Source organism: Neltuma alba, unplaced genomic scaffold (assembly GCF_004799145.2).
Source record: "Neltuma alba isolate B1F8T4 unplaced genomic scaffold, ASM479914v2 tig00012052_pilon, whole genome shotgun sequence".
NCBI lineage: Eukaryota > Viridiplantae > Streptophyta > Magnoliopsida > Fabales > Fabaceae > Neltuma > Neltuma alba.
This window is the reverse complement of record NW_021636616.1, coordinates 1-23,694: the sequence shown is the minus strand read 5'-3', so window position 1 is coordinate 23,694 and position 23,694 is coordinate 1. Positions and strand designations below refer to the sequence as shown.

Here is a 23,694-nt window from a genome sequence, read left to right as displayed (position 1 = left end):
AAGGTGGGGGGAGTGGTTTGCAAGCTAATTAAAGAAGCTTTCTTAGACCCGAACTCTATCAGGAAAATCAACCAAACTAATGTGGTCCTGATCCCAAAAGTTGACCAACCGACATCTATTAAGGATCTGCAACCTATTTCACTGTGTAATGTAAGCTACAAAATCATCACAAAGTTGATTGCTAGCAGATTCCAAAGAGTTATGAGTCATTTGGTGAGTACAGAACAATGTAGTTTCATTGCCAATAGATCCAGCTATGACAATATTATTATAGCCTAGGAGGCTATACATATGATGAGTAGAAAGGGTGGAAGGAAAAAATATGTTGCAGTTAAAGTGGACATGGAGAAGGCTTATGATAGGCTTGATTAGAGCTTTTTGGAAAGTACCCTACAATGCATTGGATTGGAAAAAGGCTTATTAGATGTGATTATGGCTTGCGTGAGTACTGTGGAGATGAGAATCCTGTGGAATGGAAAAGAAGGCAACACCTTTACTCCTTCAAGAGGTGTGAGACAAGGAGATCCGCTTAGTTCATATCTCTTTGTGCTATGTATGGAGCGCTAGGGCCAGCGTATCAAGACAGAATGTGAACAAAAAAGGTGGAAATCGCTGAAGATTGGAAATGATGTTTGCATCTCCCATTTGTTCTTTGCAAACGATCTCATCTTGTTTACGAAAGCCAGTACAGCCCAAATGGGGGTTATTAAAAAGGTCATAGGTGAGTTTTGCAATGAATCAGGCCATAGAATTAATTTGTAAAAACCTAAAGCTTTCTTCTCAAAAGGGATCAACTTTAACAGGGCCTCATAGTTATGTCAGAAACTGGGTGTTGGCATCACACCTGATTTGGGGAAGTATTAGGGTGTCCCTTTATTCCACAATAAAGTGACAAAGGAGACGTTTGGACATATTATTAGGAAAGTGAGATCACGGCTGTCCACTTGGAAAGGGAAATACCTAAGCATGGCAGGGAGACTAGTGCTGATAAAAGCAGTTATCTCAGCCCTTCCATCCTACCAAATGTAGTCAACCAAGATCCCAAGTGGTGTTTTAAAGGAGATTGAAAAGGTGAGTAGACACTTTCTGTGGTGTCAAAACGAAGCTTCTAAGAAAATACACCTTATAGCGTGGCACAAAATCTTGAAAAGCAAAAAACCAGGGGTCTGGGCATAAAGAATTTGGAAAACCAAAATAAGGCTTTTGTAATGAAGCTCTATTGGGGTTTGATAACGAGACCGGAGGCACTGTGGGTTAAGTGTTTAAGATCCAAGTATGAATGCGGATCTCAGATGATTCCTGAAATTACTAGACCAAAAACATACTCCCCATTATGGAAGGCTATTTCTAATAGTTGGAGTGAATTTATGCAAGGAGTGGGAAGAAAAGTAAATAATGGTCAAACCACTCGCTTTTGGAGCGACAGGTGGACGCCCTTAGAAGTCCCTCTCATTGATTGTGTTACTCAGAACTTGATAGATGTCGACATGGAAGATATGGTGGCAAATTTTGTTCTGCCAGAAGGGAGATGGAATATAAATCACTGGAAACACTTCCTGCCAATTTGGTCATTGAGATAATTAGAAGAGTTAGACCACCTGTGAAAGCAAAGGAAGATACGGTTTATTGGAGACATGGAGGGGATAAAAGGTTTACAGTCAAGTCTGCCTACAACTGGTTATCCTGTCCAGAAGGGCCAAGTATAAATTCTGTTTGGCAAAAAATATGGCGGTGGCCTGTGCCTGAGAAAATCAAACTTTTCATGTGGCAAGTTGGCCATGAGAGAGTCATCACAAATTCCCTAAGAGCTAAGAGAGGTCTTACTGATAGCAGAACATGCCCTCTGGGCTGTCATTGTGAGGAGAGTGTCATTCATGCTCTGAGAGATTGTGAGAAAGCCAAAACAATGTGGAAACAACTTATTTCTCCTAACGCATATTTTGCTTTTTTCTCGGTGACTTACAGGTATGGCTTAATAGGAATTCAAGGAGTGATCCTGTGAGGAAAAAGATGGAAAGATGGCCATGGAACAATGTTTTTGCCCACACATGTTGGTTGATCTAGAAAGCAAGATGTACTCAACTATTTGAAGGGAAAGGGAGATCCCCAAACGAGGTTGTCCAGCAACTTTTATTCCACCTCATGGAACAGACAGCTAACGGGATATATAAGCACAAGATATTTACAGAACACAATTCTAACCAAGCTTATTAGCGGCCCCCAACAGCAGGAAACTTCAGAATTGACGTTGACGCCTCTGTTAGAAGTCAAAACCATGCAGCTTGTGGAGGCATAATTAGGAACTCGGAAGGAAACTGGGTGTTTGGGTTTCAAAAAAACTTAGGTATCTACCCAATAGCAGCAGCGAAAATTATGGCAATTAAGACTGGTTTGCAAGTCTACCAGAAACTCGGAATTAATGATATTCTGTTATACTCAGATTCTCTAGATGCTCTAAACTATCTAATGAGGGGTAGTGGTGTGGATCACCCCTACAGAGAAGATATTGAGGAAACTAGACAGCTAATATATGAACACTGGAACCTGGAGATTAATTATGGATGTAGAGAAACACTGCAATGCGCTGATTTTCTAGCAAGGATAGCCCATAATGTGACGGACGAACTTATTTTGTTAAACGAAGTGCCTGAAAGTTGTAAAGCTCGCATCCTAGTGGATAAGCATGGAATGAGGGAGGGTGTACCCTCCATGAGTTAGGTTGCTTCTTCTTTTATTTCAAGCCTCGGCTTGCCCTTTTGTAAGAAACAAAAAAAAAAAAGGGATCCAAAGAAAAGAAAAAATTACCAACAACAGTAGATCCATATGACAAGTGAGCAGTTGTTATTTATTATCTTAGAACTTGTCACTATAAGTTGCTTTGTTGTCATTGGGACATTTTATGTTCCTAACTTAGGACTTCATAGTAATTCTTCATTTTAAAAACTAAAGCAAAAGAGATCCATTTGTCAACTAGGATTGAGTTTAGTGGAAGGAGCTAGTCCTTCACAATGTGGTAAATTAATGTTCAAATTTTTTATAGAAGAGGTGCTCATATTTAGTTCCTAACAGTACTTCAAAATTGCTTACAATAAAAGGATATTTGTGCATATCCCAAAAAAAAAAGCAAGAGATTCGTTTAAAATACTTTAACAAAACCAATGAAAATTAGGTTTAGCAGAAAATATTAGTCAATTACAATGTGGCGAACTAAGGTTCAAATTTCTGTTGAAAAAGGTATCCACATTCAATACTTGACAGTACTTCAAATAGGATTGTTTCTAACAGGAAGATAATTATGCCCAGCTAAAAAATACTTTAATATAGTTGGTCCATACAACAAAGTATGAAGTCAAATATGAAGTTTTTTTTTTTTGGCCAATGACAAGCTGCCCATTGGTAATGTTACTCACCATGTTTAAATAAGTTATTATTTGTCATGTTTGGATAAGATCTTGAACTTGAACTCCTGTTTAATATACTTGTGTATGAGGGTGCCTAAATTGATCGTATTTGAAAAATATATGAAGATTTTTTATGGTTATATTATCGGCATTTGAACATTAAAATATGTCTCCCAGTGTTTCGAAAATCATATGAGTATCAACAAAAGTTTGGTCCACGCAAACAAGTTCCAGAATCTCCATCGTTATCAACCTCAGCTTCTCCAACAAACAAAGTTTTGAGCAAATTCCAGGACTTTATAAAAGGCTTGTCGTGCATCTATAAAACTAAAATACCCGTCACTCTATTCATTTATTATTCAATCATCTTTGGATTTATAAATAGAACAACAAAGTTGCACGTTGCAGATATTTCTTTTTTTTCTTTTTAAGTTTATGCATTGAAAATGAAATTTGAACTTAAGATATTTTCTAAACTAGGCACACATCCTTTTATTTCATCACTTGATCATATTTAGTGAGCTTATTTATTTTTGAATGAGTTGTTTACACAAAGTTTTTATATATTCTATGTAAAATGAAGCTTCAGACGAAAATTGCATATAAAGTCCACTCAGTTGGTTTTGCAATCCCTATAGCCATCTTCTCTTTTTGGTTGAATCACTTTTAGTTTATGCTCTTGTTTAGAGTATTTATTTATTTTTAAACTTTTACTCAAAACTTCTCAGAAACAAACAGAAGTCGAAATAAAATTTTTCTATTATACTTACCTTGTAAAATTACATTTAAAAAAGTTAACTCAAACATCATATTCATTTCTTTTTGGGTGTACCTGAATATTAAAAAAAAAATTGATGTACTTCAGGTATATTTTAAGTTTAAATTTAACTTATTTTATGAGCTAATAATTGCTGGTGGATAAATTTAAACATCTATGTGTTTTCTCTTATTTGAAAATAGAAAATGCAAAAATATCTAATGCTGATAGAAAATGACTTTAGGGGCTCTTTGGAGAAGTCAAGTTTGAGACCGAGGAGGCTACTCTCTTACGCCAGTTACTCGGCTTCTGGTATAATGAAATTGTGCTCCCACGTTTCCTATGGAATTATTTGAGATAAGTTATGTGGCCAAAAAAAAATTGTACTCTCTTATTAGTCAAAACTATAATTTGATAAAATATTTAATATGTATAACTACTACAAGGACTATCTCAAAAAAAAGAGAGATAAAGTGGATTGAAATCTTATATTTATATCAAATTAAATGTCAAACTAACTCTTATATTAAAGATCGAAAGTAAAATTATTCTTAATTCTGATAAAACATATTAAAAATAATTTATAAATATTGAGGAATATCAAATTCTTTGCATTGGATCCACTGAAATGCGCAACAACAATGAATAGCTTGTAAATTTGGAAAACAAAGAGGAAAAGAAGATGTTGTGAGGATGAGTAATTAATGTGAGGGGGAAGCAGCAACAATGAGAACAAAAAATGGGTCTACCAAACCCCTAACAAAACGGCATTGCATTCACTTCCCACGCTCTCCAACTAAAATATCCAAACTTCAAAGGAACGCACCTCCCCCACTCCGTATGCTTGCTGTGATCCATATTATAAGGTATTCCCTCTGATTTTATATACTACCTCCAGTCCTAATTATAAAAGCTAGTTGACTAATTTAAAAAAATTAAAATAAGAAGTTAAGTTAGTTATTTGTAATAAATAGGTGTTGTCTTTTCTAAAATATTCTTGCTAATCAAGTGTATTGGTTAAAATTACTATTATTAGAAGAGCTACCTTAGGAAGAAATGATAAATATGAGAGACAAAGTGAATTGAGATTTTATATTTAGGACCAAAATAAAAATCAAACAAAGTTTTATATTAAGAACCGGAACTAGTATAAGCTTTATTTTTGAAGAGGAGTCTGATCCAAAATATAAATTTTATTTTTTAGTTTGTTGAGCATTTATTGTTTTTGGAAAGAAGAGTACCTTTAATAATCTTATTAAAACTAAGAAAAGTTCTTCTTGGTGCCAATAAATAGTAAGAAAATATGGTTAAGCCACTATTTTTGGCCAATAAAATAATAAGTTTAAAAGATATAATCGGTGATATTTTTGTAAATATTAGTAAACTTTCCAGATCGATTACTCATATATATGTGTGTGTATAAAGTCTAAAAAATACTTTTTAGACCAATGGTTCTTGACCCAATTTCGATTTAGAAGGTGGTTAAAAATAATATTTAAAATATATTCTAGACTCGTTCTGGAACATAAGGTCTAAAATAGTAAAATACTATAATTTAAAAATGTAATACTATCTCTAGTCTATAGTTTAAATTGAACTACAAACTAGATTTTGTATTGAGAATTAAGGGAGTAATTAATAGTTTTTGTAAATGTTAGTAAACTTTCTAGGTCGATTACTGTGTGTGTGTGTGTAAGGTCTAAAAAATGCTTTTTAGACCAATGGTTCTTGACCCAATTCCAATTTAGAAGTAGGTTAAAAATACTCCCTTTAATTTAAAATATAAGCTAAATTTTGTTGGAGTGGTTTAATTTTTTTTATAAGATGACATTTACTTTTATCTAAATATTTAACGAGTTTTTTTTCTTTCAATTTTATCCCTATATATTCTCTTTCCTTTTTGATTCATTTATTGCATCTTTTACTTACTCTCTTTATTAATAACGGTGTATTTGGGGAGAAAAACATGTCTTACATATTCATTGTTTTAAACTGATTTTAACTAGTTTCTTGACAAACGTAAATGGATAAAATTTAGTTTATATTTTGAACTAGAAGGAGTAATATTTAAAATATATTTTGGACTCGTTCTGCAACATAAGGTCTAAAATAGTAAAATACCATAATTTAAAAAAGTAATACTTTCTCTAGTTTATAGTTTAAATTGAACTATAAAATCTTGTAGTAAGAATTGAGGTAGTAATTAACAGTTTTTAGATAGATTATTTGGTCTAACAGGTCTAGAAAGTGCTTGAAGCTTAATTAGGAATACTAGCGTATTCTCTTCTCCTTCAAACCCATAGCCGGCCATTGCCACATCTCGTCTCGCCATTTTCTTTCTGTCAAACTTTTCCCTCTATTTTTGTTCCCAACAACCATTTTCCTTTCCATATGCTTGGTTTCTTCTCCTCTGTATCTTCCTTTAAGTTCACATTCTTCTCTAGCAGCTTTAATCTGTTTGTCAACCTTAAGTTCGTTCATTAAGAAGCTTCATGTCGCCCTCTAATATGACTTTTTAGACCTCACCTTTGAAACCCATCTGGAAAATACTTTTCTAGACTGGTTGTTCCTGCCAAACTTTCAAAACCAACCTTAGGTAGACCTGTTCTAGAACCAATCAAAGGAGTTATTTTTTAACCTGTCGAAAAAACGATTTTTGCACTAATGGAAATGGTGATTAATGAGATTTTTAAATAGGAGCAATCACGAAAAATATAATTAAATATTCCCCACTTGATAACTTATAATTTAAAAAAAAAGCATCTATTTTTCCAAAAAGAAAAGTGTCTCATACCGAAGAATTCAAATTTGTTGCTTCCTTTATCTATCAAAACTTTGAGATCAACTTAATTTTCAAGGTTTTTTATTTTGTTAAGAGTTTAACTTAAAAACAGAAGTTCGTCCCTTTAATTAATTAACTAAGTTTGAGTGTGTGTGTGAACATTAAATATACTTCCTCCATCTCTTATTATAAGATCCTTTTAACTAACTTAAGCGGTTTAAGAAAAGAGTTAAAATTAGTTAAAATCAATTAATATATAGCAAATGCAATTTGTTTTCCAAGTATATCTTTATATATAAATGGGTAAATATGATAGAGTAATAGTAAGATAAATAAAAAAAGAGAATATATTAAATACATTAAATTAGAAATAAAATAGGTAATAATCCATTAAATGCTCAGATAAATTCAAAAAGAATCTTATAAAAAGAGACAAACCCATTCAAAATATTGAATCTTATAATAAGGAACGGAGTAATATACTACTATTGCTTCTAGTGTTGATACAAGAACTATTTAGGAGTTAAATTTGATCATAAATATAACATCTTAATTCATTTTGTCTCTCAAATTTATTATGTCATCTCTAAAATATTTTTATTGATTGTAAGGGATTTTAATAAGAAATAGTTCCAATACACATGACTAAAAAAGTTAGTCTACAGAAGTCAACATACATTTATTACAATTAATCAACTTAACTAATTTTTTTAAAATTACTTAGTTAGCTCTCATATTAAATACAAGAGGTAGTGCTTCCAATTAAAAATGTAATACTCAAATATCACCTTATAATTAAGACATAATATTTCTAATTGTCAGAAGTAAAATTACATGTTAGAATCTAGACATAATAAATACCACTTCCCTTATCCTTAATATAAAAGCTACTTATTGATTTGGATAGATTAAATAAATTGACTAAGTTAATTAGTTATACCAAATATAAGTTGATGTCATTAAGGAAACCTTTTTATTTATTAATCATGATTATATTTAGATAAAGACTCTCTTAATATGTATAATTAATGTAATCAAAAAAATGATTGGATTAAAAAATACGTATAATTAATTGATCAAGCAAGCGACCCGTCGGCATGGTAAAGCTGCCAACGCTGACAATTGGCTGTCTGATCACCGGCAGAAAGCAACAGAATCACCTCCCCACACACATACGCGCACAAAAATAAAAATTCTGATTCCGTTTTATTTTAATTTAATTATTATTAATGTCAACTTCTTAAGAAAATCCATTGGATGCTAAAACGGCACGAGGATGCTGCCTGCTACGTGTCATGCTTGGGTTCGGCGGTTGTCATTTAGGTGACATGCGCGTGATGGTATCAAACCGGAAGGGTCGTTTTAGTCAGGTCAGGTCAAGATGGATGGAGAGAAGGAAGGAAGGAAGGAAGGAACCTGTGCTGCTTCATTCTGCCTCGCCGTTTACGACAAATGCAAGCCGTTTCTCATGGACTTGGACCACCTGGCCAGCAGTTTGTCCTCTTCATTTATTATTTTTCCAAAAATAACCTTCACCAATGCGTGGCGTTGAAAAGAAAACATGATCTCTTCAAAATCTTGTTTCTCACTCACTTGATGGCGATTATTCTTTTCCTAGCCTGTTAGGCATCATTCTTTATAAATTCAAGAAACAGAAGATATTGTATTATCAGAAAATTATTTGTTTTCAGAATTTTCAATTCTAGTATAGACTATGAAGGTTAAATATTTTTCTAGGTTTGTTTTCGGACGGCATTATTATGACCGATGAATTCTGAAATTTTGAAAAAAAAAAAGAAAAAAAGATTGCAATTGTTTGACAATGAGTTGTATCTATAAAAGATTCTTCAGGATACCATAAAAACCATCGTTTTCAGACAATCAAATTTGGGTTTGGCTCCAAAAAAAAAAAAAGACGGTCAAATTTGGAAGGATTTTTTCCCCCCTTTTTATCTCTTGTTTTAAGGAATGTAATTCTAGGGTAGTATCTATTTTTTTCTTTTTTAAATTTCATAACTGTTATTCTATCTGTTTCGGAATTTTGTGAACATAATTAGTTTTCCCAACATACTCTTCTGATCCTTAATATAAGACTCATTTAACTAATTTGATTAGATTAAAAAAGTTAGGTAAATTAGTTAATTATAAGAAAAGTAACACATTTTTCCTAAAACACCATAATCATCTTTTTTAATACCCAATCTCCCTCTTCTACTTGGTTATGGTTGAGGTAATATCTATAGGGGTAATTTAGAGAAAATTGATAAATATAATAAATATGTCTTATATTTAGGACCAAAACTAACTCAAGAATTGGATCATATATTAAGAACCGGAGGAGTAATTCATAAAATCTTCGATTAACCGTTGGATTGAGTTAATGGCTGTAATTAAAGAAAAAGATCCAAGTCGCTAGGAGCCTAATTCGGACCCAAAAAACTATTTTTATGATTTAGTATGGTCGGACTGCAATTAAGCTACTATTGAGCCGAAGTCGAAATTAGATCGGAATTAGAACAATTCGTAGAAAATTGATTGGGCTTTGGGGTTAATGAAAAATGTTTAAAAAAAAAAAACACAGCACCATAAAAATAAAAAGAATTGACCCTATAGCAAAAACCTAATATTCAGCCATTTGTAGCCATATGGTCTTATTTTATTACAAACTTCTATTATGAATTTTTTTTGCCAACATCTATTATGAATTTTATCTTATATATATGCATTATATCGTTTGTACGCACATAATTATTGTTATTAAATTTTTATTTAATTATTATATTACATGTTGACTATAGGTTAGAAGTTGTGTGTGTATATACAGGTATAGCATTCAATGATTCAAAATATATCAGTAACTAATATAAAAAGTATTAAAAATTATTCTGTAATTCTAATTAAAAAAAAGAGAGATTTATATATTTAAAATGATTCCTTTGCTGAAATTTATCTAGAAAGATTAAGCCGCTGTTGAAATGAATTGAAAGGGGTATTGAATTATTTTTTTTATTGTTTATTTGGATTCATTGATTTTTCGAACCAAACACGTTAACATCACGCAAAAAAAAAAAAAAACCAAGTTAAAATATGAACTACTACCTGCCATCCTAATTATAAGATCTTTTTTATAGTCTATAAATAAGGTCTTATAATTAAAACTAAAGATAATACTATATACTTTATTGCTGTACTACATCGCATGAAATTTAAAAATTGAGTTGCATTAATTTAGATTCTTAAGTCTCGTTTGGTATAAAGTATTAAAAATGAAAGGTAATAATTATAATCGGAATTGAGAAAAACCATTACAAAGTATTTAATATAAGTAGTTTCTTGTTACATAAAATTAGACAACTCCATCTAGGTGAGATTGTGGAATACCACCTCCTCCCATAATATTCTAGAATTCCACATATATGAATTTATCCAATCACAGATAATAGGCAATTATTTATACTAAATATTTTTTTAATATATTTTTTCACCCATAATCTTAATTTTTATCTCTCATTTTTAACATTTTATACCAAATGGTCTTTAATTATTATTTAAAGTCTCTAATCAAATCATACTATCCGAACCAGCGAAATAGTTTGCTACTGCATTATATGTTATGATTGTCATTGACATTGTACTAAGCTGATAATATAACTATATTATCAATGGCGTTTCAGCTAAGTTGAAAAAAACTTGAGAAAATTAATGGAAAGTTCCTGTTTAAAAATTTTATTAGTTAGAAGGATTTAATATATTTTTATATACTAAAAATACTACTCTTCCGGTCGTTAATATAGGATCCAATTCTTAAGTTGGTTTTAGTCCTAAATATAAGACACATTTATCATATTTATCAATTTTCTCTAAGAAAGAGGGAGAGGAGGTATTAAGAAAGATGATTATGGTGTTTTAGGAAAAACGTGTCACATTTTTTATAATTAACTAACTTACCTAACTTCCTTAATCTAATCAAATTAGTTAAATGGGTTTTATATTAAAGACCGGAGGAGTATTACTTGGCATGATTTTATACATAGAAAATACTACTACTCAAATTCAGGTTGTAGTGATCAATAAAAATTTTAGATAGGAATTTTTTTACCGATTCTTTTAAGAAAAACTGTAATTCAAGACTTAATTTTAAGTTATGGATAACAAAGAAGTTTTTTTTCCTCTGAAAGTTAAAGTTTCTATTAATTAAGTTTTAAAAAATTATTAAACATCCGAATAAGTTATGTAATTAAATAATTTTGATATTAACTTTCTTCAAAATTAATAACTAACTTGCCTAATTTGCCCCAAAAAATAATAAACTTGTCTAAAATTTAAGTTGTAAAAGATTCGTAATCCTAAAGTTTTTAATATAAGATTTATAAAATCTAAAACTTTAAATATACATTTAATGTTGGAGATCATGAAGAATCAATGACTACAAATCAAATACCAGGAGCGATCCAAATACAGAGGGCCTTTTTGGAAGTGAACAAAGTCAAAGCTTAAGAAAAAGAAAGACTTAAAGCAATTCAATACAAAAACGGCCAAGTCTCGCATGTTACTTGCAGTAGTTTTATTTTTTAAAAAAAACATTAATTTCCCAATTTATTACGGCCTTTGAACGTTGTCAAGAAATAAAAAATTTTATAAAAAAAAAAGAAAGGAAAAAGGCAACCTCATAAAAAGATAAGCAAAAAAGTTTGTTATATTCTTTCTTTCTTTTTTTTTTGGGAAGAAAAATAGAGATAAATTTGCGTTGCCTTTATTAATATAGTTCTCTCTCAGAAACATACCAACCAGGAAGACGAACAGAGTATTCGCTCTCTGTTTTTCATCGTTCGGTGTCTGACTCTGATCTTCTTGCTTCATGTTCATGGAGAAGCGCGAGTGCAAGCTTTGCTCCAAAACCTTCGCTAATGGCAGAGCTCTGGGAGGTCACATGAGGTCTCACATGAAGAAGCTTTCGCTACCTTCCAAGCCACAGGAATCCCGATCGCCTTCTCCCACTTTACTGAGTTTCGCGGCCGACTCGCCTTCTTCTTCTTCTTCATCTGAAGATGAAGGAGACAACGGTCTGAGTTATGTCTTCAGAGGGAAACCGAAGAGGAGCATTCGCATCGTAGATCCTGAGTTTTCGTTTGTTGTGGATCCTAACGGCTCTGTGATTCAAGACAGAGAGAGCGAGACGGAGACCGAGTCATCCAAGAAGCCAAGTCGGAAACGATCCAAACGAGCTTGGAAACTCGGTAGTTCCGATGATGATGACGATGATGATGATCACTACTGTCACAAGAAAATTCAGCAACAAGAAACAGTGGGAAAAGTCAAATCGAACGAACTGTGTAAGACCGAGTCGTGGATTCCGGAGCCTGAACCGGCGAGTTCGATCTCCGATACGACCACCGAAGAAGACATCGCGTACTGCCTTATGATGCTTTCTAGGGACAAATGGAAGAGACAAAAGGATCTGAAAGACCAATACGACATCGCGGAGGAAGACGAGGACAAGGACGAAGACGAAGACGCGGAAGAAGACGAAGGCGATGAATCCGAGGGGGCTTTGAAAGCGTTGAAATCCAGAACTCGCGGTAAGTACACGTGCGAGACGTGCAAGAAGGTGTTTCGATCTTATCAAGCACTTGGTGGTCACAGAGCGAGTCACAAGAAGATCAAAGTGGAGCCCGAGAATCATAACAATAATGAAGGCACTTCATCTTCTTCAATGTTGGATAAGAAAATTCACGAATGCCCTATCTGTTTCAGAGTTTTCTCTTCAGGTCAAGCTCTTGGGGGACACAAGAGGACCCATCTTACTGGGTCGTCGTCGACATTACCGACTCAAACTTCCACTAAGCCGGTCGAAAATTTCATAGATCTTAACCTTCCTGCTCCGACGGACGAAGACGACATCAGCCAAATCGACAATTCTGGAGTTTCAGATGCTGAATTCGTCATTGATCGCATCAGACAGTGAAGAAATTCTGGTGCTTTAGCACCTAGATTACTTCAATTCAAAGGTAACTAAAAGAGAACAAAGTTTTGGTCAAATTTTCTGTATAATTTTATATAACTTATATGCTTAATTAGTCTTTAATTCTTTCCTTTTGGAATTCTAACTTGTAATTCAGTTCTCCTGAATTATGATGCTTTGCTTCTGTAACAAGTGACTTTAATTAGCATCCATTAATGGAGGAACCCAACTATTGTGTTTAGGGTTGTTACTCTCTGTTAATTACTCTATATTCGAACTTTATTTTCTTTTCCTTCAAATTAAAAAAACCATGAACTGATAGAAAATTTTTTTTTTGGTGTTATTTGTTTCCTCCACTATGCAAAAGAAATGCGAAGCGTGCGTGTTGTAGTGGACTCTGTTTCAGAATATTAACTATGGGAAGTTTTAAATATAAAAGTCGTCCTCTTTTTCTTTTCTTTTTTTTTTTTGGCCAGAAAATATCAAAGTCGTTCTCACCAGAAGTTGATCAACCTCTGTGTCAGAAACTAACTTCTACCTTTTTCTAGTTTTTTTGGTATTGACTAACTGTTTTTCCCTTAAAAAAATTAGTTATAATTATATTATAAGAGAATTATTTTTGTTGATTTTTTGGCCAATATTTGGGCGTGGGTTAAATTAGCCATTTTATTCATCTATTCAATTCCGGGGGATGGGTACTTTTTTATTATTTTCATCCTCAAGTTTTTTTTTTTGGAACTGGGACAAGAAGATATATTCCAATGCACTTTCCCACTTTTTCTTTTCTTTTTCCTTTAAATTTCCCCTATTCATTAGACGCTTTTTTGGTTTGGGGGGGTGGGGACGCCGTTATTTTCATGAGATTTAATGAATTTTTGGAAAAACAATTTTGTGGAATCTTAGTCTGGGCAAAAATGATGTGTCTTCAAGACTTTGACTAAACGGAATAAGTGAATTAGTTTTTTTTTCTTTTTTGTGTTTTTTTGCCATAGAATAAGTGAATTAGCTGAAATGCCATAAGTGGGTTCCAGAAACAACCTCAATGTCAAGCTTAAGACGAAGGAAGGAAAGAAAGTGGGATCCCATATTTTCTGATAGATCAATTTGACCAACTATTGAGTTGAACCTGACTTGATATTTTGTAGCATGGCAGGTCAATTTTGGTTTTGTGGAAAATTCATATCTGAAATTATTTTTTGTACAAAATAATTGTCACTATAAAAAAAAGTTTTTGTCTCTTAGGGGGGACTAAAGACGTGGTCAATAGAGAAACGGAAAAAGTCTTTGCTGAAAAAAGATTTCTTCCTTTTATTTAATTGGAGCTTTCATTCCGTGATCACTTTTATATAATAACACTTTGGAAATCAAATACCAATTTGAATTCAATTAGTTCATCTGTTAATTAGATCAGAAACTGTAGTTAATCACATAATTCAAACGGATTCTAGAAATTAAATAGTTTGACAGATAATTTAAAACAATTACTTTTTCTCAATATCATAATTCATAATTTAAGTAAAACGAACCTATCTCTTTTATGATGTACGTAATAAATTAAAAAAAAAAACTTCCCTCAATCTTTCATACGAGAGATTTTTTTGAGGAACGCTTGTTACTATTTATAGGAGATACTAATGGTAATTATCCACTTAATCTTTCTGAATAAATAAGAATTTTTTTATTAAAAAAACTTGTATTTCTAGCATATTTATTATCTTTAACTAGTTTTAACTAATTTTTTATCTACTATTTGTATATTATAAAATATAAAATAAACTAGACAAAGCAAAAATAATTAATATCTTGTTATATGACATGAATTAATCACAAATTGTTGTGCTGGTAAAACATTATATTGTGAATTCTTTTATGAAAATGGATTGTGTTATTTTCAGGGCATGATATGATATGATAAGATAAGAATTGTTTTGTTTGTTGGTTTGGTTTTGTAGTGCTTGGGGTTTGTATTTTATTATTGTGGCTTTGTCAAATTGCTTCATAATGGAAGGCACTGTTGAGTTTTAGACTTTTAGGAGAGGCTCCCATTTCTGTTGAAATAATATCTGACTGGTTAACAACTATACCCATTTTGATAAATTACCAATAAATTATTAATATTAATTTAATAAATGTATTACTATAAACTTATGGAAGTTGGTGGCTTCAAAGTTAGATGGATGGCATATAGCTTAGTGGTTACCACTTCACTGTTTTTATTTTATGTCAAACTTTAGTGCATCAGAATATTTGCAGTTTGTCAAGACTTTTTATATTTTATATGGATGGAATTTTATTTTTTTATAGATTGTTTTCTTTTCTAATTTTTGGTGAAAAAGAATAATTATTTTAAATGAATTTTTAATGGATCTGAAAATTTTAAATGTATTTATAGTACTTACTTAAGCTCAATATCTGCTTAGTGTTTTCCAAACAAGTTTCAGGGAACATTTTTTACAACTTGATGGGATCGATACCGAATATATTTTAATATATAATTAGAAATTAGCATAATCTCGGTAGCTTCTCTGTTTGCCCAAATATTCTTCACTTTGGAATCTCCTAGTTATGGAAGAAAAGTGTTCATTAGTTTTGAAAAAGCATCCACAAATATTCTCGACTATATTAAAATATATTCAATTAAAATTATTGAGAAAATTATGAATTGTAATTTTTTTGTTAATTTTAAATTTTAAATCCAATAATAATTTCATAATTTAAAATTGATTATAAACATATTGGATACAGGTTCGACTAGATTTGTAAGTCATATGCCCTTTCTCATAATCATCCAGGGTAGGCCATCCACTTTTTTTGGGCATTTGGTCAAACATTGGTGTACAAATATTCTCTAGAATGCCTATAAGTATATTCCCATATCAATTCCATATTGATTTGCAGAGACTTGTTAAAATGAAATTTGAAAAAGATTTTAAAAAATGTGGAAGGATTGGAAGATTCCATTCTGCCAAACAGCGAGACTAATTATTTAAAAAAAAAGGTTGAATTCCCACTAGATTGTTTGTTTATAAACATTTGATTAATTTATTGCTAAACATTTTACGTGTAACCGATCATACATGCATATATATTATTGGAAAAGATATCTATAGATTTCACTTTATACAATGGTGAGTAGATATGATGGTAATACGGTTTTTTAATCTTTAAGCAAGTGGTTAGGAGTTTGACTTTTAATTTTGTATATATGAAACGAGTTAAGTTAAGAAAAGTCTATCATTTATGAGTAATGGATGTTCTTAATTTCATACAAAAATGTGAACAAAATGCTAAAAATGTAGAAACAACTGAGTATAACTTTAAAGAGATTTTTTCCACCAACGGCAAAGGTTTTTTCAAGATGACACAAAAAGTGGGTTTTTATTAAAAAAAAAAAAGGATCAAATAAACAAAATTTATTAGTATGCTAATCTTAAATAAAAATTTATTAATATTGATATTGATAATCTTATTAACCTAAGATTTTCGTTGTGCTTTAAGTGAGAAAATTTGAAAAGAAGGGGAAGCACTTTCAATTCTATCAAATGAGGTGCCAATTAAGGGCATGTTAGAACACGAGCATTCAGCACAAAAAATCAATAGCAATATTTTATTCCAATTATAAATTTTCAATTGTCGAGAGGAATTTTGATTTTAGAAATAATACCTTAACTTGACTTGTTTACTTGTGAATGGGTGAACATGAGTGGGAAAAATTCTCTATTATTAAAGCTAAGAAAACGAAAAAGAGTAGGCTTTTTAGCTTTTTCTTTTTTGAGTTGATGATAACCCCTTGTGATGAGCTTCCAAGCAAAACAACCATTCTACAAATCATTATAAAAAGGGGAAATGTCCACTCCAAGAAAGATCCAACAGCCAATATAATTCACAAGCTTTGGTATCACATTATATTCCACAAATTTTTTATTAAGATATTTGAAGTTGAAGATGGAGGAATAACTAAGGAAACTCTCTTATAGGTGAAAGTTTCAAATTGAAAAAAAAATGTAACAACCATTTTAATTAAACTAAATTATCTTAGTAATCAAGGTTATTTTGTTGGATGGATCAATTGAAGGGCCAAATGAAATTATTTTGGAATGAGACTTTTTGAATTTAGAAAAGTAGACATTTTAACTTTTTCACCGAGTCTTAATATGTAATTTTTGAAGGTTGGTAGAATATAATAAATTATAAATTTTTGAAGTTTATATAAATATATATATGTGCACATATGAGGCGGGGGAGGAAATAAAAGGGTTTCAGAGAGGCAGCCACTTAATTTTGAATTAAGGAAAGTGTTGGTAAATTTGGGGATAAGTTTGGGGATTTTGTTCATCAATTAGTTTGTACTCAAATGAGTTTATGAAAGTACATTTAGTGTTTAATTCATTTAGATTGCCTTTATTATGTGATTCGGAGTTTGGGTTTATATGTGAAAAGAAATATGATAATTTCACCAATTAAATTTGAATTTAATGGTTGTGTTACATTATTTTATTTAAGGTTGAATTGAGGATAACTAGTTTAATTTGTTGATTGAGATCGAATTTTTGAAGGATTTTGATGAATTGAGATTTGTACATGCTAAATCTTAATGACTAAGAATTAGTTAAGTAAAGATGCAATTTGGATTGGATAATTAAAGTGCATTTAGAACATTGAAGGTAGTTAAGTTTAAATGTCAACTTAATGGCAACGTCCTCTACATGCTTTGGTCATTAATATATTATGTTGTGTGTCTAATTATGTTTAATTGTATAAACTAAAAAATAGTTAAATCTAGATATTATTTCTCATATTATATTTGGTATAGTTAACTAATTTATTTGATTTTCTTACAAAAAGGAGTAGTATTAAATTACCACAATCCATATTTTTTATATCATCATATGGCCCTCAATCCTATTAAATCATACCTAAATATTTTTATTCAGATTAAGATACCACTCTTAACTTAATTATTTCCCCTATAACGTTCAGGCCACTAATCTTATTTGAGAGGAATCAAAACATATCAATTTACCTCAAGTTCCGTTGATGAATTCATTTAAAAAAATAAAATTATTGCTTTAGAGATTGTTAAAAAAAAAAAAGGCCCGAGGCAATCTTTTTTTTTTAAAATAACTTAGATGGTGAAAATATAAAATTTATACTAATAAATAATTTGACTTGTGTATATTTTGAATCTGTATAGTAGCGATAATATATGGAGGGGCCACGTGGCGCAAGAAAGTGACAAGGAGGATAAAAGGGCGGCTTTGGGTTGGCTTGCTGAATGGTTTGGATACGGAGAGGGCCACATCAGTCGGTGGGGCGGCTTTGGTTCCATTCAATAAATCTAAAACATCTCACAAATAACTTTTGATGTCACCACTTCTGAATTTTAGGGGTGTCATGTACTTCTTCAATCTTCTTCAACTGCCTATCACCTGTTCATGTTGTGTTTAATATAAAATTTATTCAACTAATTTAATTAGATTAAAAAAGTTAAGTAAGTTAATTAACTATAAAAAATATGACATACTTTTTTAAAAATACTATAATTATCTTCCTTGATATCCCCTCTCCCTCTTCTACTTGATTATAGTTGAGAAAGTATCCATAGGAATAATTTAAGAAAAATTAACAAATATGAGAAATAAGTCTTATATTTAAAACTAAAATCAACTCAATAATTAAGTTCTAGATTAAGGAATGGAGGAGTATTTTTTTTTTTTGGTATATAAACAATGTGTAGTAGTTTCTCTCTTTTTTAAATGAAAATATCAATTACATAACACGAAAAAAGAATTATACATCTAAAGTTGGCATGATGAAATTTAAAGAACAGGAGATTAGTAAAGGGGAATTAGGTGAAAACTCCCTATTTGACAAAATTTATCGGTTGGCACAAATATCTTTGATTGGTCCAACGCTTCTTTGACTGTTCAACTATGCGCAAAAGTCTTTAGAATAGAAGGTATTTGCATATATAACTGAAAATTTGTTACACATAACTAAAAAAAAATTATACCCAATCAAAATAGTTGTATTCTCTCAAATTCAGACCTTTAGTGTCAAAAATTTTCTAAATAAGGGCTTTTCACTAAATTTTTCATTAATAAAACATAAGTTTTATTAAAAGAGCGACCAAGAAAAAATTGAAGCAGCGAACTGACATCTTTTTCTTAGATGCCATTGAAATAAGAAGGAATGAGCTCATAAGCGTATTGTATAAAAAAAACAATAACAAAATAAAAAGCTATTAATTTTCATTTAACTTTCTCTATCTCTATTTAACATTTCACTTTTTATTTAACTTTTTCTATCTCTATTTAATATTTTAGTTTTAATTAAATATGAATTTGAATAATACAAAGTTTTCAGTTTGATCTGATCTTTACTCTTTAGATGATCTAGATATAATTATTTGTATAGAAACTAAATTGTGCTAATTATTTGTATGGGTGGTTTGATATACATATATACATGAATCTCAACATTTAAGTATGGGAAAAGTAATCAAAAAAGGTCTGCCCTTATCTCTTATATCTTAAAGGAAGCTAGTTTTCATTGCGGGCGGCCCTAGTTAGAAGAAATTGACCAATTAAAGGTGAAGTTTTTTTCTTTTTCTTTCTTTGTAAGAGTGAGTGCTACTTTTAGACTTACACACTCCAAGTGGTGGAAATGCATTAAAAGGAAGCTTGAAATCGAAAAAAGAATGAAACAAACACATTTTTTAACATTTTTTTTATTCCTTTGGCTATGTCATGACCTCATAAGGTAAGCCTAAACAAAAAGACAGAGTCAACTAGGCCTCCATGCATTCTTTTGCTCTTTTCAAAATTCTACCCCATTGCATCATTATCAATACACAAACAAAATATATATAATTTATAATTATAATCTTAAATTAAATCTAGAGTAAAAATCATACCAATTTCTTATTTATTATGAATGTATTATTGACTTCAATATATTAATATTTTTCCACATAACTATTTTTAGCTTGAAACCTTTTTTAAATCAAAAGTGCTTTTTTGAAATGGTGCATTTAGCAATTGAATTTGGCACGAATAAGTTCATGTATTGGACAATAGCATCTTCATGGACACCACTAATATTGGAAAGCACACACAATGCACCTCATGTTTTAATTTTCCTTTAAATAGAAAATTGAACTTTAAAATTTTATTTTTGTATGATTTTCTTATATTTATCACTATCAGATATCAATGCATAAGCTTTGCCCAACCCTCTCTTTTCCACTATATGGATCTTTCACTTTTTCTTTACTTTTTAATTTGAATAATATTTTTATTAATAATTTGATATATATTTAGAATATTATGGTTATAAATGTATTATAATTTCTTCAAAGTTAAAAAGTTAGTAATAAAAACATAAATCCTATACCTTGTCAGACCCAAATATTATAGGGACGATTCTCATAACATGATTTTTAAACTTCTAATTTTATTTAAGAAGAGTCAAGTCTCTTTTCACTTCGATCTCCATGGTTAATTAAACAAAATTTATTTTAATTTGAAAACAACAAAACTTAGATTAAATTACTTATGCCCATTAAGTCAATTCCATAAGTAAAAGCGTAAATATGCATTTTGACAGCTAATAATAATAAGAGTAAAATACTATAACCTCCCTTATATTTTGTCTTATTTACACAGATCTCCCCTCTATTTTGAAAATATACACTTAAATCCAAATGGTTAATTCCGTTAAGAATATTTCAAAAAAATATTTTTTAAATTCAAATTTATGTTGAAATACTTTCTATTTGCTAAATTACCCTTCATAATACTAAATCCCAAAATCTTGGTTAAAATTATATTGAAGAATTTAAGATTATTTTCTCCTTTAACTTAATTTTATTTTTTATTTTTAAAAATTGTTGTTTGTTTAATGTTTTTATTGTATTGGGCCAAAAAATTAAGTGATTTAGTTAATAAAAACATAAATTTAAATGATTTATATAAGTTTCTAAACTCGTATAATTTATATTATGTGATAAGAAAATAAGCATTCAAAATATTTTCTAGCCATTTAAAAAAAAATCTTAATTTTCAATATTTCATGAGAAACTAAATTTATATAATTCTATAATATAATTGAAATTAAAATTTTTATAACATATTAAAATTTTTGAAAATACATGTATTATAATTATTTTTTGTTGTATAAAATTTTTTTTAAAGATATAAATGTTTAAATAACATTTATGTTAAAGAGGGATATTTTGGTCAAAATAAAAATTTGAAAGTCAAACTTAGCGGTCAACTAACAGTTGGATGGATGAAAATTGAATCTTAAAAATATAAAAGAGGTTTGTATAACATACATTTTAATTTGAAGGGAAGTTTATATATGGTTTCAAAATAGAAAAGAGGTTTTGTAATTTAAGTAAAATAGAAGGATAGTCAATGTATTTTACTCTAATAATAAAATAACAGGTATCCATAACTTCACATGTGAATTTATAAATGTACATACACATTTTAATGATGAATAATAAAAAAATAACCAGTATCAATATGAAAATCTACAAATCCTAATTTACATTATTAGAGCTGATGCATAAATTTACAAGTGTTACACATACACATTTTAACAACTAACAACGATTAAATAATGAGTGTGATTGAAAAATTTGATATAATGAATATAATTAATTGTGACTTAAGTTTTATTCTTTAAAAGAAACTATTCAAAGAAACGTTGTAATGTGAGTGGTGCCCCATGAGAAAATGGGAGAGAAACCCTCCCACCAGGTGAAATTGGGACCATGTCGTCTTTATGAAGAGGTGGAAATTAAGGATAACCACGAGCTAAGGCCCACAAAGCAATTTCTCACAAGTCAAGCAAAGTACACGCAACTTGATCGATCCCTATATATCCACCTCAATATGTATGTGAAAGTGGTTCGGTTTCTGCCCTACTTTTCAACATTATATCTTCGTCAAATATTACGCACATATGATCAGTGTCATAGACTTATAATTAAGTACCAAACTTTGATTTGAATCTCACTTTTGAACGGTTACGCCATAAATGCATCTCCCAAAGGAATCAAAGTTCACAAGCATCAGTTGATCAATGGGCTGTACTGCATAATGGGGTAAATTAAAGCTTGTAATTTCCTGCTGTTCTGGCCATTGACAACATATACTCCTATGGTCTCATTTATCAAAAAGAGAAAGAAGATATTTTTTGATCATATTTATAGGGTACTGAGAGAAATTTTTTTGTATAAATATACAATTTCATCATTCATTTATTATTGTGTTAACTTTGTTTACATGATGTATAATGTATTAAATAGGAATAAAGTTGAAGAGTTGTTGAATTTTAAATGAAAGTTAATGAAGTTTAATGTTTTTCTTGGTCTGTATAAAATATGTTAGAAATAACTTATAAATAAGATCATAAGAGTATGTAAATAGGCATAACAGACTCAGAGAAAAAGGGTCAACCAAACACATTATTATGGCATATAATTAATCCCACGCACGTTTATGATTAAGTTTAGTTGATAGCAATCTAACAACCGCTGTGTTTAATTAATTAAGAAGCTCAAGGGAGAAAAGTTCATTACTTTTCCAGAATAACAGTTCTACCTAACGTATGGCTGGGAACATCCACCAAACCTAATGCAGTACAAGCTGAGAGTTTGGTTATAGCAAAGCCATGTGTGATTAGTCACTATAAGCCCCATCCTATTAAATAGTTTGTCTACATAATTGTGCTCTAAATTAGGAGAAAACAACTCTTCCAACATGCTTTCTTTTCCTTCCTTTTATAAAACTCATATTTTAGAGCTTACTTCTAGTGTGTTAAACCTATATTGACATGGGAGGAGTTTGATATTACTATTTGCAAGTGACCTTAGAGAGTTAGGTTGCAAATTTTGATACCTTATCGCTCAGAATGTTATGAGTCTCACATCAAAAAGCATCAGGAATGAAGTCTAGTTTATAATTAGTTCAAGCCACTCACACAATAAGTGAGTCTTTTGAGGTGAGCTTTTCCTTTAAACTTATGCTCATAACAAAGAACTCTAATAAAGGCCTGAGACCAAGTTCATGATTTTCTTGGACTTAACATCTCTAACCGTGACGTTTGTAATACTACTGTTTTGAAACTTGATCCCAACATCGTTTACTTAATAATTAGGTGCATAATCAAACACTTGAAAATTTCTTATTCTATAGTTGTGTTAGCTGTATACTCTCACTGAAGGCCAACTAGATCGGTTTCTGTAACTGTTCATCCTTTTTGAGTTTTCCATGACTTTATTTAAGAGTGTCTCTTCGTAGAGTTAGTTTCGTTTCTTTGTCTGGTTTTCTAAGGGAAGCAAACAAAACACTAATGAGTAGTTCAACCGTTAACTTGTGACTTTTACGAGGCAAAATCCATCTGCCATATAATTTTCATTCAATTTGGGCATTGAAGATAGCATGGGTGATGAGACAAACTTCTGATCTAGGGTTTCAATGAAGTAAAGTTCCAGACATCTTAGAAACACACAAACACACACATTTGCCGACCATCCTTTTTATGGTAAAGGACTTTGGTTCACGCCATAAAGGTTATTTGATTCAAGCATGATGCTCGTATTGGTGGCATGTGATTTGTTTCTTTAGAGAGATGCTTATGATTTCCACTTTCTTGGTTTGTCTTTAGGCCTTTTATTAGTTCCTCTGTGGCCCATGCCTTCTTTTTCCACCATATCAACCTCCACGCCATATCCTTCCCTGAATTTTGTCTCTAGATTTTATCTTTATTTTAAAAGAAA

General features: G+C 30.7%; 2 protein-coding genes across 2 annotated transcripts; both read left to right on the top strand.

Annotated features, from left to right (window-relative positions):
* On the top strand, nucleotides 1-13,152 carry LOC114721662 (zinc finger protein ZAT9-like). The gene is made up of 2 exons (XM_028907513.1): nucleotides 1-3; nucleotides 11,732-13,152. Exon 2 carries the CDS (start codon nucleotides 11,799-11,801, stop codon nucleotides 12,903-12,905), a length of 1,107 nt encoding a protein of 368 aa, XP_028763346.1. The 5' UTR covers nucleotides 1-3; nucleotides 11,732-11,798; the 3' UTR covers nucleotides 12,906-13,152.
* LOC114721666 (uncharacterized) lies at nucleotides 2,374-2,718 on the top strand. Its single transcript, XM_028907516.1, has one exon. The coding sequence runs from the start codon at nucleotides 2,374-2,376 to the stop codon at nucleotides 2,716-2,718; it is 345 nt and encodes a 114-aa protein (XP_028763349.1).
* Nucleotides 13,153-23,694: the final 10,542 nt, after the last annotated feature.